At 41.5% G+C, this 17,971-nt stretch overlaps 1 protein-coding gene across 1 annotated transcript; it reads left to right on the top strand.

Moving 5' to 3' along the window:
• Positions 1–444: 444 nt before the first annotated feature.
• Positions 445–4,643, top strand: si:ch211-171b20.3. The gene is made up of 8 exons (XM_042067983.1): positions 445–475; positions 854–966; positions 1,555–1,597; positions 1,763–1,872; positions 2,087–2,216; positions 2,709–2,810; positions 3,363–3,418; positions 4,367–4,643. The coding sequence occupies exons 5-8, from the start codon at positions 2,092–2,094 to the stop codon at positions 4,501–4,503; spliced, it is 420 nt and encodes a 139-aa protein (XP_041923917.1). The 5' UTR covers positions 445–475; positions 854–966; positions 1,555–1,597; positions 1,763–1,872; positions 2,087–2,091; the 3' UTR covers positions 4,504–4,643.
• The last annotated feature ends 13,328 nt before the right edge of the window (positions 4,644–17,971 follow it).

The raw sequence follows: 17,971 nt of genomic DNA, 5'->3' as shown, positions 1-17,971 counted from the left end.
TTTTTTGTACAATCAAACTCTATAGAGATTGAAATATTAAAGCTTAAGACGACATAGTTATAGTCCTAGTCAGCAGCAGCTGCAATAAAGCTCTGATTGCTCTGACGCATTGTGGAAAATGCAAAGTGCCTCTGTAGGCTAAATATTCATTAATCCACAGATCAGACAGTCATTCATTCTTGCACGTATCCATTCACTCTTTCCAATCACACACCGAAAAACAGTTAAGATGCACGCGCATTTGTCTCTTTCCCGCAGATGGACACCTCCACCTAGTGGATTATTCACATGCCTACATTCTGGTAACTATGCGCATGTTTTTAGAGACGGTGTTCTGATCTTCCCAAGAGTTCTAATGCATAGAGAAGCCTACCGAAGTGTAGGCTAGCCTACAACAGCATAGGCTACTTTATAAAGTTACGCTGTGACATTGTTATTCACATGAGGAAGGCTACATTGTTATAACTGTAAAGAGGTAGGCCTACTTTTTGTTTGGGTAACCTAACAACAGACAGTACTCTGGAGACAGTTACATTGTTTGAACTCTTCAAGGTCAACTACAGCGTTGGTCACTATGGTAACAGAATGACTCACAGGAAAGGGAGCAGGTCTCAAGCCATCACTGTTGGGCTGGTAGTCTGTCTCTTTGTCATCATCACCAGCTCATTTTAGCCGATTTAAATGGACTCAGGTCGTTCAGTCTCTGGCCGGATGGACACTCTAAACGATATGGAGTATTATCATCCATAGAAATGCACACCTTTCCGACTCAGAAGTTTCTGACGCTTCCAGCGTCTCTCGGAAACAGAGACCATGACATCAACTCTCATTATTTACCTTTGCACTGTATCAGTAGTTACGGAGCCCTGGCACACAATTATGGAAATTTGAGACTGTCTGGAGAAAAGCTGCCTGGTCCGAAGTCAAACCTCTTGGAACCGAAAAAGAAATGCCCAATACAAAACAGTGAGTAGGCTATAGCCTTGTGATGGTCGTTAAGCCTGTGTAGTCTGCTCGTTCCTTCTTCACACTTATTACTTTGTAGGCTGTATCATGTAGGAGGCGGAACTGGCTTGCAAAAAGGTTGCCATTCTAACTTTTACTGTTATTGACCATCTAAAACAAGTTGATGTCCAGCTAGGCTGTATAGCCTAACTAGGATGATGAATAACTGAGGCTATTTCAAACAGCACTATGTAAGTTTTGGTCTAAAAATAGTATCTAGCCACTTAAAAGGCATGCAAAACCTTGCAAACGCCACTCTGAGCCTTACTGACACTACTAGAAACTCTTCTGATGGAAAGGACACGTTTACCTGTACTTCGCATAAACATATACCATCAAGATAAATTTGAAGACGATGCTAAAACTAGTTGTCTGCTGATAAAAGCATACCTTAACAAAAAGGCAAATTATTACATAGTGTTGCTTTAAGTTGTATTCTAGTATTAGAAGGCCCATTGCAACTGTCAGCTTTCACCACCTTCAACTTCATCGGTTGTCATATGATCTATTTAGTTTCTACTTTCTGTATGTATTTGTTGAAATCTTTAGGTCTGAAGAGTGTCAGTCAGCTGGATGCAAAATGTCCAGGGAGGTAAGTTGTGGATATTCTTAGGTTGTCTATTTTAAACTTGTAGCCCACTTTATTGTTCTCTTGATTTAAGTGTAGGTTACAGTAATGTAGGCTATTCATTCACTTTTTTGGAGAGCACAGCTACTGTGATAGGCTACATACCTTAAGAGTTATATCTTTTCACAGTGTTGGATCTCCAAAGGCCATATTTCCCCCTGAGAATAATGTCCTAGAAAAGGACAATTGTGGGAGGCATTTCTTGTTTGACAGAAGATGGAAAAATGGAGAGTTCAAAGGTAACCTTTTTCTATTTTAATAGAATATTGTTTAAAAATTAGTTCAATGCAACTGGAAATATTTGCACGAACGATCAAAAGTCATAACATATTATGTCAGTAGATGGCGCTCAAAACATTTATTTTGGAGTAATTCAGAGTGCTTAGGGAAAATGAATAAAAGGACACAGTGTTTTAGCAGACCAGTTATGGTTGTTTTTTCTTGTTGTAACAGATGAGATGTACCTCAAAACAACCACCACTGTGTCTCCTCTACCTCGGCCTTATCAGGTTCAGAAATCAAATAATTTTCAGCGGTTTTCACTACTGAGGCAGGCTTGTAATAGCCCCTCTAAGACATGTTGGTGAGTAAATGGTAAAACACAACTGTTGTGGCCTGATCATACTTTGCCACTGATACATTTCAAAGGCTCGGAAAGCCATTGTGATTATGTACGAATGATGTTAAAGGTCTCGTACCACACTTTAAAGCAGCACTATGGCGGTTTTGATCCAAAACTTAGCAAGCTTGCTACCTAAAATACATGACATCCTTACACACATTACCCTGAGCATTTTGACAATAAAGTCAGCAATGTCATCTTCTCATGAAAAATGTTCTTCCATGTTTGTGAATTGTTCCCACTGGAAAGAAATGTACCTAGAAATTCATATCATGGATGGCTGGTGGGAAGGACACATGTGCTTATTTTGTCCTCCTCATGACCACACTCCATAGTGTTGCTTTAACAGCAGCCTAAGCAGGTTTGGTGTGTGGTATTAAATCTCTTGTATATTTTATCTTATTGTCTTATATATGGCTTTGACTCACTTTTAATTATAACCTTTTTTTTCAGCCCTTTTGAAGGTTATGATCTCACTTCAGTTCCAAGTCGTCTGTTACCAGCTACCTCAGCAGCCCCCGAAAAGTCGCTCTCGGTCGAAATTTTTAAACACAGGTTTGTTGGGGAATTACAAAGATCTGTACTTATCTTCGGATGGTTTTTGAACGGAGTCACAATGTCTAAAAGTTCACCTCTTTAGTGTACAGCCAGACACAGAATATATTAGTGTACAATTAAACTTTACAGCACTGTTAGAGCCTATTTGAATAATTTAATAATTTAGCATAGCTTAAGCCCAATTGAATAATCAGAGCAGTAAGAGATTTGGACAAAAATATCTGTAAGTTGTAGTGAACGATGCATCTCAGTACTGACATGAAGAACTGGTTAATTGCTGGTCCATTCTTTGGGGATAGGCTGTGGACAAGTGGGTGACCTGGAATGAACTGGGCCTTTGTGTGAAACCCCCTACATACATACCATCTCTCATGTCTTATAAAGATGCTTGAGTCATTTTGTCATTGAACAGCCCTTTTTTGTCAACAAATGCCATTCCAAACCCTCAATTCAAAAGCCCATCTCTAACTGGAAAAGTTGTTTACATGTAGAACATTGATTTGTATTAGCCTATGTTCAGTTTGTACATATGAATTCTTTCTTTTTCAGATCAAGAATAAGTAATCGCACGTGCAGCCTTTTTACTATTGGTGCAAACCATAAAAGTAAGTGTCTGTTCTCAGGTATAGTGGAGTTGACTTTGTTTGCAGTAAACATTTTCACTTTGACTGTGGAGCGTAGCTGTAATAGGATAATCTTATTAATCTGCAAACCTTGTGATAGAGTAGCACTTTACAAGTCTGTTTCCTGTGCTCACACCATTTGTTGTCATCATTATTGGATTACAACCATACTTAAAGATAAAGAGTTGGGCCTATGGGTTTGAAAAGACAATTTGCTTTGAAAAGGAATTAGCATTACCTGATGTTGCCTGGGCTGGCAAGAATCAGAGAGAATGAAAAGTGCTCCGAGTGAAGTGTCCTTTTCGACACGTTAAGTGCTGGACAAACAACACTGTTTTTCCAGGGGAGCCACAGAACTTTGACACCCTTGAACTCCACCTGTTCATGCTGCTATTGACATTCAGTCAGTCTCACTCCTCAACAAATGTCTCTCTTTACAAATAACCCAAGGGGAGGAAAAAAAAAAAAAAAAAGAGACCCTCTATAGACACTGTCTCGCGATCCACTTAGCCTTTTGTCTAAGCGTGCGCACGGGCCAGCGCCCCATGAAGGGTATGACTCGGCTTTGTGTGGCCAAGAGTTGACTGTCAAGAGCCGCTTTGCTGTGGGTGATATGGCTGTCACTTCCCTCTGTCCTACGGGCTTGACTAACCCCAATGTTTCAGTGTTTCTCAATCCTAGTCAAGGGGACACCCCCAACACAACCACATGATTAATTTCCCTTCTGTCCCCTGCCACACATGATTGAAGTCCTTTGGTGATTACAGTTCCTTCGATAAGCTGAATGAGATGTGTTCAGCGACCAGGAAGAAGGAAGCATTGGTAGCACGCCCCCGCAATCACACATCCCCTCACCAGCACTGTGAAACCCTGGATTAGCTGGTTCTGTTTCCTTTGTGGGGCTTTATGTGGATGTCTTTTGTATTGCAGGTCAGTTTTTTCCTGATCCTGTGGCGGGGGCGACAGCCTCCTTCATCCAAAGGCTCTCTGAGATCTCATCACTGGAGGGGGAGACCATCCGACAGGAGAAAATGAAAAAGATGAAGAAGAGCAGGAAACAGGACTAATGGCCACTACTTCAGCTGACCCTCTCTGGGTACAGATCTGGCCCTGATCTGGCTTTAGTCTGGCATGAGAGAGTGGAGGAACATGGACATCCCACACACATGTGCCAGGGCAAAAATCATAAAAACACAGGGGGTCCAAACGCTGTTCAGTGGTCTATATATATAAAAAAGTTCAATGTTTCAGTTACCAACCCTCAGATGTACAGTGCCTGAAAAATTTTAACACCTGTTGTGCCTGAAGAAGGCCGCTGTCTGAAACTTGGTGGAGCACTCAACTGTGTGGGAAACCCCATCTTCATCCTGGCTCTGTGTAAGTCAGGAAGATCTGGGCCAGGTCAAGACCAGATCCGCACCAAAAGTCAGCTGTTATGTGGGAACTTATCACTGCCGTAGAACAAAACAGTGTTGTGCCAAATCAACATCTACATGGAAGAAATGCACTTCAAAGTACACTTCAAACTTTTTTTTTTTTTAAACAATCTTAACATCTAAAAAGTATTCATCTCATTTGCAGTCTAAAAACGGAGTGCACCAAATTTGTCAACATGAAGTCTTAAATCCAAAGGAAGGGTGTCCTGTGTTTACCTGTGTTAATGAAGAGTGGTGTAGTGCTGAACCATTTCATACCTCCATGGTGCCACTGATCTGGGGCCGTATTCACAAAGCCTTTTATCTTACCACTAGGAGTACTACTAAATCGCACTAAAAGATTTTAGCTAGGAGTTTTCTCTTAAAAGTTATTCACAAAGCCTTTCAGACCTACTTTTAGTAAGGAAAAATGACAACTCCTAAATTAAGAGTGAGCCTTCGTTGCTATGGATGACGTCCTTACTCATGCACGAGCTTGACTGAAGTGACCACCTTGATTGGCTGATGATTGTAACGCGGGCATGATTCCAAACACCTCCCTTACGATGATGAGTGACAGGTGACAGGTCTGAGAATGCGTGCGCTACACAGGTAGTGCGAAGGACGGAAGATGATGAATAAACTGAACTGAATAAAAAGGCCTAGCCTAAATGAATAAAGAGGAAGGCAAAACAAATAGCCTAGTAGCCTAATGAATAATGCGGATTGATGCAGTATCTTTGCAACATTATTAAATTAACCTGTTACCATAGCCAATGCCCACGTTTGCAAAGAGGAGAACATTTTAATTTGATTCACAATGAAACGTTACATTTAATTTACATGTTCACAATGAGTAGTTTTGGTTGTTGTTGGTGGCGTTATTGCATCCCTTTTTTGCCTACAATGCAAAATTGTTCCCTCGCCATTGGAAGCTCCTGTAGCCGCATACGCATTTCAAAACATCGCGACGTGAAATGCCACAAAAAGGGTTTGTGAATAGGTCTTAGTGAGTTAGGAGTCCTCTCGACTTCTTTTAAGCTGTCCCAGACTTAGGTGCTACTTTTAGGTCTAAAATGCTTTGTGAATTACTTTTAGTGAAAAAAATTAGGAGTCCTAAAGTTAGGAGTGACACGCCCATTATTTTTAGGAGTTGCTCCTAAATTCGCCACTTATGAGCTACTTTTAGCCTTAAAATTCTTTGTGAATATGGCCCCTGATCTCTCGATATGAGATGTAAGCAGATCACTTCAAATACACATTTCGTTTTTATGTTTAATTAAAATACACTAATGAATAACACCATTGCATTGCATAGCATAGGAAAATGCACTTACATGGAATAGAACAGAAAAAGGCATTATTGGGATCCTTAACCTTTTGATTCTTTTTATTGATTTGTTAATTCTGCCATGGTCAGGTTAACACTGAAACTGTGAGATTATTTCTTACCTACTCTACCTTCCTTCTGTGGCACCCCTCTCAATTCTCTGAAGCAAAAGTATCTGATAGTTTGTCACGCTGCCTCAGCAAAACCTAATTGATTTTTTTTTTTTTTTTTTGCACTACATCACCTTATAGAATTATGGCACAAGCTGCATGCCCTTGGAGAAGTGAACTATTTGTGTACTTGACAGCTCACTGTCAATCAATTGCTGAGATGCAACTTTATCCTGTCGTCCTTCATTGTCCAATACAGGCCCGTCAATCAGTGGTGTGCCCCGTTAGTGGGAGGTCCACTGAAGGCCACAGTGGCGCATTACGCTGACGCCAAACAATGCTGGACTGCTGTGGGTGTAAGGCTCAATATAAGGCTGACTGAGGACAGAGATATAGGGAGATTAGTCAGCACCATGGTCATATCTGGATGTTTGAATCTTGAATCAAGATTTAAGTATATCACTGTTGGCAGATAGGGCTGGGTGAAACACTGTAACAGTAGCCTATTGCTGTTGGCGGATAGTGATAGGTAAGATGAATTGGAGTAGTTGAGATTAAAGTTCTACTCTAAAATGTTTGCTAAAAGGACAGTATAATCAAGTTCCCGTTAGAATACCCTTGATCTTAGTGTTTTGCCTATGGATGACTGGATCTGATAATGTAGTGTGACTTTTTTTTATCCTCAGCCTCCTGCTTTCTTCCACAACCAAAAGACCCAGGATTGACAATACCAGTGTCATTTGCAACTTTGCAAACATACACTTGATTAGAAGTAGACTAGTATGCACTGTCTTTGGTGAGCAAGTAGTGTGAAAATGGTAAACTAGGACTGCTTTGTTTACATTTTGTTTATCTGCAACAATATATTCTTTATATCATGGCAGAAGAATGGAGCCTGCTTGCTAGATGATGGTGGGCAGCCTTTGCTGGGTGCACAGTGCAACTTTTTTGGCCACGCAAAGGCAACACAAGGCCACTTAGTGGTCAAGCAGCATAGCTAGTGCTATGAAGTGTGTACTCCCCATAGATTCATATTTGTTGTAAGAAAAGCTCATTGCTAATTCTCATGTCAAATTTTCTTTGTTTCTTTGTTATTCTGTTATGATGTAATAGAGACTTCATCATAAGTAAGAAATACAACATACATGTCTCCCCTTGATTTGCAACGCTGACTGAATTGGAAATAGGTCTTGAGTTGCCTAAATGGAAAGACTTGCAAATAGCCTAGTTGTCTTTTCCAGCTGCTCCCAGACAAGGTGAACAAGTGGTCCCATTTATAAGTGAGTAGATCTAGACGATCACAGGTATCACATCTCCTTAGAACCGGAGCCTGGAATACAAATGAGTGGCCAAACGTTTCGGAAATTCTGACTTCAAATCAGCCGGCAGTGTAGCACAAGCCTGGTAGCCTTAAACATGTGATCTTTTCCCCCCATTTATTTTAAAGTTAACTCAGACGCTGCTGTAACAAGTAGCATTAGCTAAAGTCATGACAAGCTGTGAGCTTTAAATGACCAGTGATTTGTTTTTAATGTTGCAACAAAGAGTTAATTCCTGACTGAAGTCACGCACCACCAACAGTATTAACCCTGAACTAAGCTTTAAATTCCTTAATGTCTAATAACAATGATTTGGACATGTATAGTTAATCTCAGCAGAGCAGCAACAGGCCATCATTTCCCTGACTAAGGGCAATAGCATGGGATATTTCATCTTCTCAAGACAGACTTGGAGAAAGGCAAAGTTTTACGGTGATGTCTATTGCAGGAATTATTTGGATTTCAAATATTACTTCACTGTAAACAGTGTCAGTACACTGCAGCTTAACCTTCAAGAAATATTCTGTGGCTCATGGATGGACACATTTGTTTTATATGGGACAAACCACTGACCTTTTTCTGTGACATGTTGAAGGTTATCTTAGATTAGGCTACAAGTTATCCACAATTACCTGGCTATGAAATACTACAGTTTGTTTCTTTTCTCCAATAACTGTTTAACTGCTAGAGAAAAAGTTTCAACGTGGGAAACTGTAGACTGTGGCTTTTAAATACGTTTTATCATTTTGCAAGTTTGGGTACTGTGAGCCTCATTAGGCTGGTGGAAACAAACTTATTTTAAAACTGACGTATCACATTTTCAAAGTTGACAGAGCAGAACCACAACATCACTAAATGAAGTAGAGGAATGCGCTTCATCAGCTGAATCCAGAGGGTTGTCATGGCTTACACGTTGTGAGAGCTGCACGGATTAAGATGATTAAGAGTAGCAGTAGGTGTTCCAATGGCTTTGAAGTTGCACGGTAACACACACAGTCTTGGTGTGAGCAAGGTGGGACTCCTCTGATATATTTGTGAACCATACACTAAGTAAAATGATGTGTTTAAATGAAACTGTCTAAGTGAATAGGTGTTAACATAAACATTGAATGGTCTTGTGAATACTATACTAAGTATGTTTATGTGTTTATGTGGTCTTTAGCAGACACTTAAGTCCAAAGCGACATACAATGAAATCAACAGACATTACATTAACATTAAAATGAACTGTTTACAGTAACTACAAATGCTGTTTACATTATATACTTAAATGTTAATATCCTAAATGTTTTTCTATTGCTGTAAGTCACTTTGGATAAAGGTCTGCCAAATGAATAGATGTAAATTTAAATGCAAAGCACCTGAGCTTTGTGTAAAGCTCGGAAGCATGGGCAAATACAGGTAGAGACCTGTATCAGACCTGTTTTCATAACAAGTGGCCCCTCGTGTTGTGTTTGGATTGAGATCAGTTCTTCCCAGGCACACAAGTTCCACAAAGGACTATTGTTAGGTGGCTGGACATTGCCATGTGACTGGGTCTGCCTTCTCATGTGCTTGAACTCTCCAATAAAGTTACTTTCAATCTATAGCAGGACATTCTCAGAAAATAGAATTAATAATCACACACACATACACAGAGACACACACTCACAGCTGGCGAGGCAGAAAGTTAGAACATATAACAGAGGAAAATAATTAAATAAATAAGATTTCCTTGAACAGCAGATGTATCTCAAAATATGAAACCTGAAATGATTTGAACAGAGAGAGATCAATTATCTGGTGTTACTGGCACATGTGAGTCATCTGTAAGAGGACACAGAAGGCCCAAGGAGAATATTCCCATGATATGTTTTGTCCTTGGGTCAAAGAGGGCTTTGTGTTCATTTTGATATACAGTAGTGGCATGCAGCCTGGCCTGTGCTTTCTTGCGCTATGGGGATCCTGTTCCTGACCACCCTTAAAAGACTGAAGAACAAAGGGGAGCTGGTTTGCCTCAGGATGCAAGTGTGTGCAGAGAGCTGAAGTTTGACCATCTTTGCTGGGCAGAAAGTTCTCTTTTATACTCAATTTCCTGTTTTTAGTTTCACATAGGCCTACTTTCAGCATGCTTTCATATTGAAAATAAAATCTGACAGGAACCCCTTTTCCACCACTGGTTCATTTGCAGTTCACCTTGCTCCTCTGTCAGAAGGGCTAAAATACTGTGAGAGCACGTCTCTGAGAGGTTGTGTTTACTTGTAGAGCTCTCATGTGTATGTCGGAACCAAACAGGCTGTATATCTAGGGCACAGGTAACTGGTGGGGAATGTGCATGGTTTAAGCCACTGATTATGGCCATGTTGGGCAACTTCAGGAGACCCCTTGACGTCAAATGATAACAAGAATATGAATATTACTGACCATTCCACGAATACATGAGCACACGTCCACATTCCTTCGAGAAAGGTGTGTATTTCAGCGGTTTGCCTTGACCCAAAAATGTGCCTCGAGACAGTGGGTAAAGTAGCCTTACACCTTTTAATCTGGGCAGCCACGTCTCAGAGGGTTTACCCCCTCCCTGGCCTTTCAAGTTTAGTCAAACAAAATGACCTGGAACAAACAGTACACAAAGAAGCCTTTCGCAGTGCCACAGTGGTAGCCCAGCCCACTAGTGGTTTATCATTTCAGCTTAGCTTGTCTCAAATGTTGGGTTTGGTGAAACCGGACAAACAGCAACAGACCCATAAAGCAAATGGATTTCTCATGGGAATGAGAAGGGCACTTTCTAAAGCAACACTATATAAGGACCAATGTTTTGGTCTAAAACTAGTGATCTAGCAATGCAAAAGGCATGCAACACCTTGCAAATCCCACCCAGAACCTTATAGAATCTTGTTAACATGCATAATGCATGTCCTGGACATGTCTTTATCTGTCCTTCATGACCATATACCAGCAAAATAAATGTGAAGACAATGCTAAAACTTTTACTAAACTAGAAAACTAAAAAGTTGCCTGATAAAAGCATACATCAGCAAAAACACAAAACATTTTGCATAGCGTTGCATTAAAAGTTAATTTAATTTCAGTTTGACTGCAAGCTCGACTGAATTAGTTGTTTGTGTCACACATCAATATTTTGTTCTAAGCCCATTATAAAGTAAATATTTATTCAATGTAAAATAATACAAACACTACTCATCTTATTGAATTCAATAAATCTATCGGTTGTGGTTGATTTATCAGTACAAGCCAGAGGAGTGAACCGAAACATTCAGAAATAAGATAACCCAGAGACATACTTTTCAATAGATTGTTATCAGAATATGAACAGACAACAGCAAAACTCTTGAGATGGGGCCTAAATACGTTATCCTCCTGTCCATTCTCTTACCAGACCGAAGCCTTATTGTACAATTTAAACACAAACATGTACACAAGACATTTCAGATCAATGTGCATGGCAAAAAGAATGTGGCCTCTGTTGTCCCATCAGCCATTAATTGTGATGATATACTTCAGTGAACTGAAGACAGAGTTCCCCTCTATCCTCACCGGTCGGAGAATGCACACTGCGTGCCCGGCCAAATCATAACTCTGCCAAAACAGCGAATCAAAAAGGCCCGACTTTGGCAACAGACCCGAGCGCGTCTGGCTAAAGCTCGGGGAGTTAGGGCAGAGTGGGAATCAGTCTTTCGTGTTTATGCCTTTCGGTGGGATTCCTCTGTGTTGGGTGGGAGTAGACCTGGAGTTTTATACTGGTTATTTTGACAGTTGGCGCTCTTTCAGGGATTCCTCCCAAACTATCTTTGTCAGAGGTGCTCTGAGCAGTGTGAGGAAATAGTTGACTAAAGTCATCAACTGGCTATAGAAGTCTTAGACTCTTTCTGTTGGAGGAAATATTTGATAGATGATCATTTACCATAGGTCTTGTTTAAACAACAGGCAGTTGCCACTTAATGCATATGAAGGCACTCTACGAGCTAAGTTCACCAAACAAGCAGCTTTTCATTCCAGTCGTAGAACAACCCAGCAAGGGCATGTTTGCAGGTTAAAATTCATGGTGTGTGCACAGGTGCCTGTCGGCCTTGTCTTACTCACATTAAAAAGGGTTTATGAGGCCATGCGGTTACAATCATGCGCTAAATTACACATTTAGACAGTTTATGTTCTGTGAAGTGACTCTTTCAAATATTACCCCCATAGCATCTTTATCTCAGTGTCCCAACACAAATTGTCACACAAAGCCAGTCTACACACACACACCCTCTTTGGAGGACAATCTTTATTTTTATTCCATATACAGTATATATATATATATATATATATATATATATATATATATATATATATATATATATATATACACACATATATTATATATATATGTGTATATATATATCATATATGTGTGTGTGTGTGTGCGCAGCTGCGCGCACACACACGTGTTCTTATCCATCACCCAAACAGCCCTCGTTTTACAACTGCACTGCTTGTCATGATTGATTTCACATGATTGAGTTCATCGAGTCCTCACACCACGCCATTAGAGTGTCCCACTGAAGGACAAAGGAAGCCCCAGCGTCATCACCTGATGAAATGATCCTTGATTCATTAGGCAGCCTTTTAAAGCATTAAAGCAACACAAGCATTCATTTAGTGAGCACAGAGTCCAGCCCTGTGGTCAATTTATCAACACACATTACCATTATGTACTGTATAAGGACTCCATTACTAGTGAGGGGCACACACATGACACAAACATACACATACGTTAACAAGGACAGGGGAGTATTAGCCTGGCCTCGCCCGCCTGTGTCTTAGCTCATTTTATTTCACTAATGTCACCCCTGGGCTATATGGGCTATAGGATGGCGGACCAATCAGTGACCACAGGGGATGGTGTTAGTTTTAGTTAGTAATTGCAGTCGGAAGAATCTGCCGGACCAATGATTTCAAAGTCTACACCCATTATATGATGCTAGGATGGGAAACATTTCCCAATGGAGAGTGCCCAGACTCGTGGGGTACTAGTGGGGTATGTCAGGATGGGGTGACAGACAGAGGTTGTGCGATGTCCGGTGGCTGGCTCTAGGGCAGCATCAGGACCAGTTCTGATTTGGCTGCCATTTGAGGGATTGGTACCCAGTGTTTGGGACGGTTTGAGCAGACAACCACAAGAGACTTTGACAACCACATCTCTTCCCCAGCCACACCTCATGGTCTTTAGTTCAATGACACATGCATTGTCAGAAACAGCCCTAGACTCCAGCTTTAAGTGGCAAACATGGGTCGTGGGCATCCTACCAGTGGGGCTAAAAGTTTATTGTATAAATTGCCTGGACATCCCTTGAGGTGTCAGGGGGTGAAATTCATTCATAGCGCACTACCCACAGCACTCAATCCATTACAATAGCTTATCCTGATCTTGTATAGGACATGCAAATCTAGCCTGTGAGGTTTAGTGGGCAGTCTTCCCTCTAGACAGGGCAGTGAATGATGGATCAGCACTAATGGAACAACCGGAGGCTTCCAGGGCTTTCCCCTGGGCAGAGTGCCTGGGGGCTGGAGTGATGGGGCAAAGATTGGGGTTATCGCTAGATTTTAATTAAGGGATACACAAGCATAAATCAAGCTTACTGGTCTTATATCACACGAGGAGCTGGCAGGGGTCAGTATCCCCACCGTAGCTCATCATTGCTTGCTTGGGTCACCCGGTGTAGCAGGACAGTGTCAAGAGCAGGAGGCCAGTAAAACATGGGGCTGCACAGCCAGCTGACTCGCCTAAATAAATCCATCATGGGCCAACACCCACTGATCGAATCTGTACAAGAGACATACACCAAGCAACTCCAAATGCCATTAGCATCATGTTTACTGTAGGCAAATGACCTCCATAGCAAGAATAGTTTTAGGCCCTCTATACACATATCTGTTGAAAAGATATCTGGATTTTTTGTTTCTATCCATGTCTATTCTTTTAATTCTGTCCACACCACATTCATTTAAGGGCAATTCCACGGAAAATAGACTTTTTGTCACATCCATAACACCAGTGAAATGCCTTGGCATTTGTATGATGTGAATGATAATTCATTTTTTGTGCATTTTTTCTCATGTACATTCTTCAGCCCAAAATAGCAAATGCTCAAATTTCATGTAATCATTCACATCATACCATATCATCCATAATTTTCCATGGAATTGCCCTTAAAACAATATCACCATCCTAGAACACAAAGGTATCGTCCACTGTTATGGTTACCATTGTTGCTATTGCTGTTGTCAAATCATCATTTGTAAAAGTCGTTTTAAAAAATCTTCACTTTATAAGGTGTAAAAAATATTCATTTGAGTGAGCTAAACCTCTCGAAAGGCATTGAAAATGCATTAAAATTAATATCATATATAGCTTGATAATTGTCGACGATGAGTTATACACCCTTGGTGTTCATATGAGCTTGGAGAAGCATTCATTAAATGAACAGAAAAAGTTGCTATTGGCTACCTGTGATGACTTTGTGATGTCCTTTGGGCTGATTGTCTCATTCTAAGAACCATACAAGGGAGAGTGGCTGTGGGTCAGCATCAGGGTCGCGGGCTCAAAGCTGACAGAGTGACGCGCCTCAACCCCATCATGTCATCAATCAGTCACCTGATTGATGACATGATGGCACCTGGAAATAACCGCGCAGTCGGAGTGTTACCGATGGCTCCTGCAAACACTGCCGGCTTCCCACTGCTGAGGGATTCACCTCAACGCGTCCAAGGCAAACGTTTCACTGCAATGACTCTCCAAGGCTTTTAATACTCTTCAACTCCAGCAGGTGTCAACATACCTGCAGACCAGTCAGGGTGAACGTAAACCTTACACACAGAGACAGACACACACAAACACCTTTGACACATACTAGCATGTGTAAATACACATACTGTACAGTATATCTCTGGACATTTGGTGGACCCGTCACCAGGACAAGGGCCCCTTTATGGAGCGAGTGTAAAAACCTCTGGATTTTCACACAGAGACAGGCCAGGAACAGGAGAGGCCGTGAGGAGAGGAGGACGAGGAGCAGTTGTAAATACAGAAAGAGATAAGACAGCACACTGACCTCCATTCATATAGCCCCATTTTACTGTGGCTAATTGCAAACAGTATGATACAAATTTGAATCGTTACATTCCTTGACGCTTCAAAGAATCATGTCAAAGATTTACTGGATGCATATCTAAAGAAAGAGGATCTATTTGGCTCCAGAGAGGGACAATTCTGGATAGTTCTAACAGAATTAGGCCAGGGTGGGATGTCAAAACAGTTAATGTTTAACTCTATTTGACACATGGGGAGTTTGTGAGCATGTATGTGGAATTTGTGTCACATGTCAGTATGTGTGTGCACAAGAGCTAAACAGCTCTGGTGGTGACCCATCATCTACAGTGATGAAAACACACACACACACACACACACACACACACACACACACGGCAGCGGTTGGCCAGACAAATCAACATGGAGTGGTGACAACACCAAAGAAGCAGTGGGGAAAATGGAAGTCAGTGAGGAAAATGTTTGCTGTCTGCTCAAATATTTTCTTATTTTCTCTCTCTCTCTTTATTTCTCTCTATCCAAATCCTGTGAAAATATCTGGGGTTTTGCCTTATCACTTCTGCAAATACAAGTGATGGGAGGCGATTAAGTCTCTCTGCGAAAGTCATTCTGAAAATGTAACACTTCCAGTGGTTGTAGCATTGGACTAATACATCAGTGCAGGACATTCAGTTTGTCTTTAAAGACACACTGATAGCTGGAGTGCAGTCCACTCTATAAAAGTAGTTTCAGGAAACGTAATGCTTTTTTGGCCTAGGGCAAAAAAGACCAGTGCCAGTTTCTCTGCAAAAACACTGCTTCTTGCCAGGATTTCTCATCTTACGTTTGGCCACACACTGTTATTCATCCTGACTTGAGAGTAATAAGATGAAAAACATTTGTCTCATTTAAGGCAAAACAACTTGTGTTGCAGTGGCAGTCAGTCAAATTCCAATAAATGATTGTCATTTTTTCAAGTCAAGTTATTTACAGTATCTTTCTTTAAAGACAGTTCTGGAAAAAACAACTATTTACATGACAGGCTCATGTCAAGTCAAGATGAAAGTATATGATTAATTTGTCTTACAATATCAGATGAGACATTTTTGTACAATCAATAATACTTTGAAAGGTACAAAGAACATCTGCCCTGTGTGTGACATTTGGCAGCTGTTCGGTATTTCCATCGCATACCCAACATTGTTATTGCTGCACTGGCACCACCATTACCATGGAAACACAGTACTTTTCCATCAGTGTCCACCCATAGCAACAGTTGGTAAAGACTGTAGTACTTTGTAACCAAGACATCCAACACAGGAAAGCACAGGCATTCCAAACAGGCTCATCTCTTGAACACCATCGGGACTCACATGGATGAAACACTATGTCAGAAACTATATATACACAAAAATATAAACACATCTTGTTGAATTCTAGCTCTGTCATGAACTGAAATTCGAGACCCTGTCATGTCTACAGATAAAGCTTATTTTTCACGACATAGTACCTGTAGTCATGCCATAGTCATTTGGTATGTAAGATGTATATTTTTGTTCAGTATGTCCCTTCATATCCCTTCTATCCATATACTTCCACTCTACCCTGAATAACCCATTAAGTGAGGTTTGTAGTATTTTTTACAGGGGAGTCACCAAACCCTTAATGGGCAGGACTTATGCTTTTATCTCCATTGCCCAGTGAGACAGTGTGCAGCAGACTCTCCAAATTAAATGTAACCTGGTACTCTTTCCGTCGTGCATTACAATATGCCTGCTCTCTCTGAGGCTGCATACACGGCAGGCCTCTGGGTACCTGGGTTCGGTTTCATCATGCATTCTAAATATCACAGGTATTCCTGACCGGCCCAGATTTAAGACTGGGCAAACAATTGAGGTTTCTCTTTATAAGGGACATGTGACAAGACAGAGTGTGTGTGTGTATGTGTGTCTTTCAGTCTGGCTGTCTGACACACGAAGACATGCATGGTGTGATAGGGCAAAAAAAAGGGGGGGAAAGACAGGCAATGACTGGAGTGTCCATTGAACCACATGAAAGGTAAGATTCCATGTGATGGGTAAAGGCAAAACAAGCACACCGATACGTGATCCTCGTCTTTAAACATGAGGTGCCCTGCCAAGGGATGCCATGCAATCAGTATCCCACCAGACGACGGGCAGGGCGGACGTCCCAGTACGCCTCCTTAGAGATGAGGACAAAGGGAATTATGTTCCGCGGGCTGATATCGACTGACACAAGTAGAAGTGAGGGTTAAGCAGCCTCCCCAGCTCAAACTTGAGGCTTTGATGTTGGTTCTCCTCCAATGTCTTTGTTTCTCGCAGTAAAGACAGGAGTTTCCACTGCAAATCCCTCAGATGTGCCAGTATTGTTTGATGTTTTGATCCCCCCCCCCACTCATTTAGTTTAAACTGCTTTATCAGTGTTTAGTTGGGAGCATTTCTAAAATTCTTCCCTCTTGCTCAACTTTTCTCTAAACACACCCAGACGCGCACACACACACACATTTGTCCACTCTTTTGTGAAATGTCAAGGATGCGGGTCAATATTTAGCCGGTGACGATGGTCTGAGTGTCAGGAACAATGCGGCGGAGGCAGGGTGTGATGTGTGTTAGGAATGTCACAGTCCAAGGTGCACACAGGACCCACTCAAAACACTCATGTCACATTCCTCTTCGTTAACATTCCTCTCTTAAGACTCTCACAAAGCAATCAGTCATTGCATTCCATTCATTAAAAATAACTATGAGTAACGATGAAGACCATGATGCTCTGGTTACATTGGCTCCACTTCCTGCACTTCCCTTTGGGTCACGGTAGTTCACTGTTGAGGTGGTATGTACTGTGGTCCAGCTCACTCTGATATGCGTCTGGGCAGGACCTGCAGGTGGCGGGCAGCCACTGGGCAGGAGATGGAACATGTGCGTTTAAGCTCTGCTTGACCGGCCGGCTGGAAAACAGTGCGGAGGCTCAAAGAGATATGTGGCAGTGATTGCTCTGGTCTTGTCCATGGGTTCCATAGAGACAAACGCTGTAGTATCCCATCTATTCCATCTAGTATCCCCGCCAACACACACCTCACAGTCACTGCCCCCTCACTGTCCCATCCTTGTCCAGGTTGGCCTAAGACTGCTGTCGAGAGTTCAATTAGCACATTTCACAAGATGTCGTCACCGTGTAAACCAACTTGTGCTGAAAATTCAAAAGGTATAGCTCCTTGCCGGCTGTCCGCTGTCAACAAACAGATTAATAAAAAATGCAGCGCTTTTTCAAC

The sequence above is a fragment of the Alosa sapidissima genome, chromosome 17, assembly GCF_018492685.1.
Source record: "Alosa sapidissima isolate fAloSap1 chromosome 17, fAloSap1.pri, whole genome shotgun sequence".
In the NCBI taxonomy this organism is placed as follows: Eukaryota; Metazoa; Chordata; class Actinopteri; order Clupeiformes; family Clupeidae; genus Alosa; species Alosa sapidissima.
Note: the sequence above shows the minus strand (reverse complement) of the source record. Positions and strands in the feature narration are given on the sequence as shown.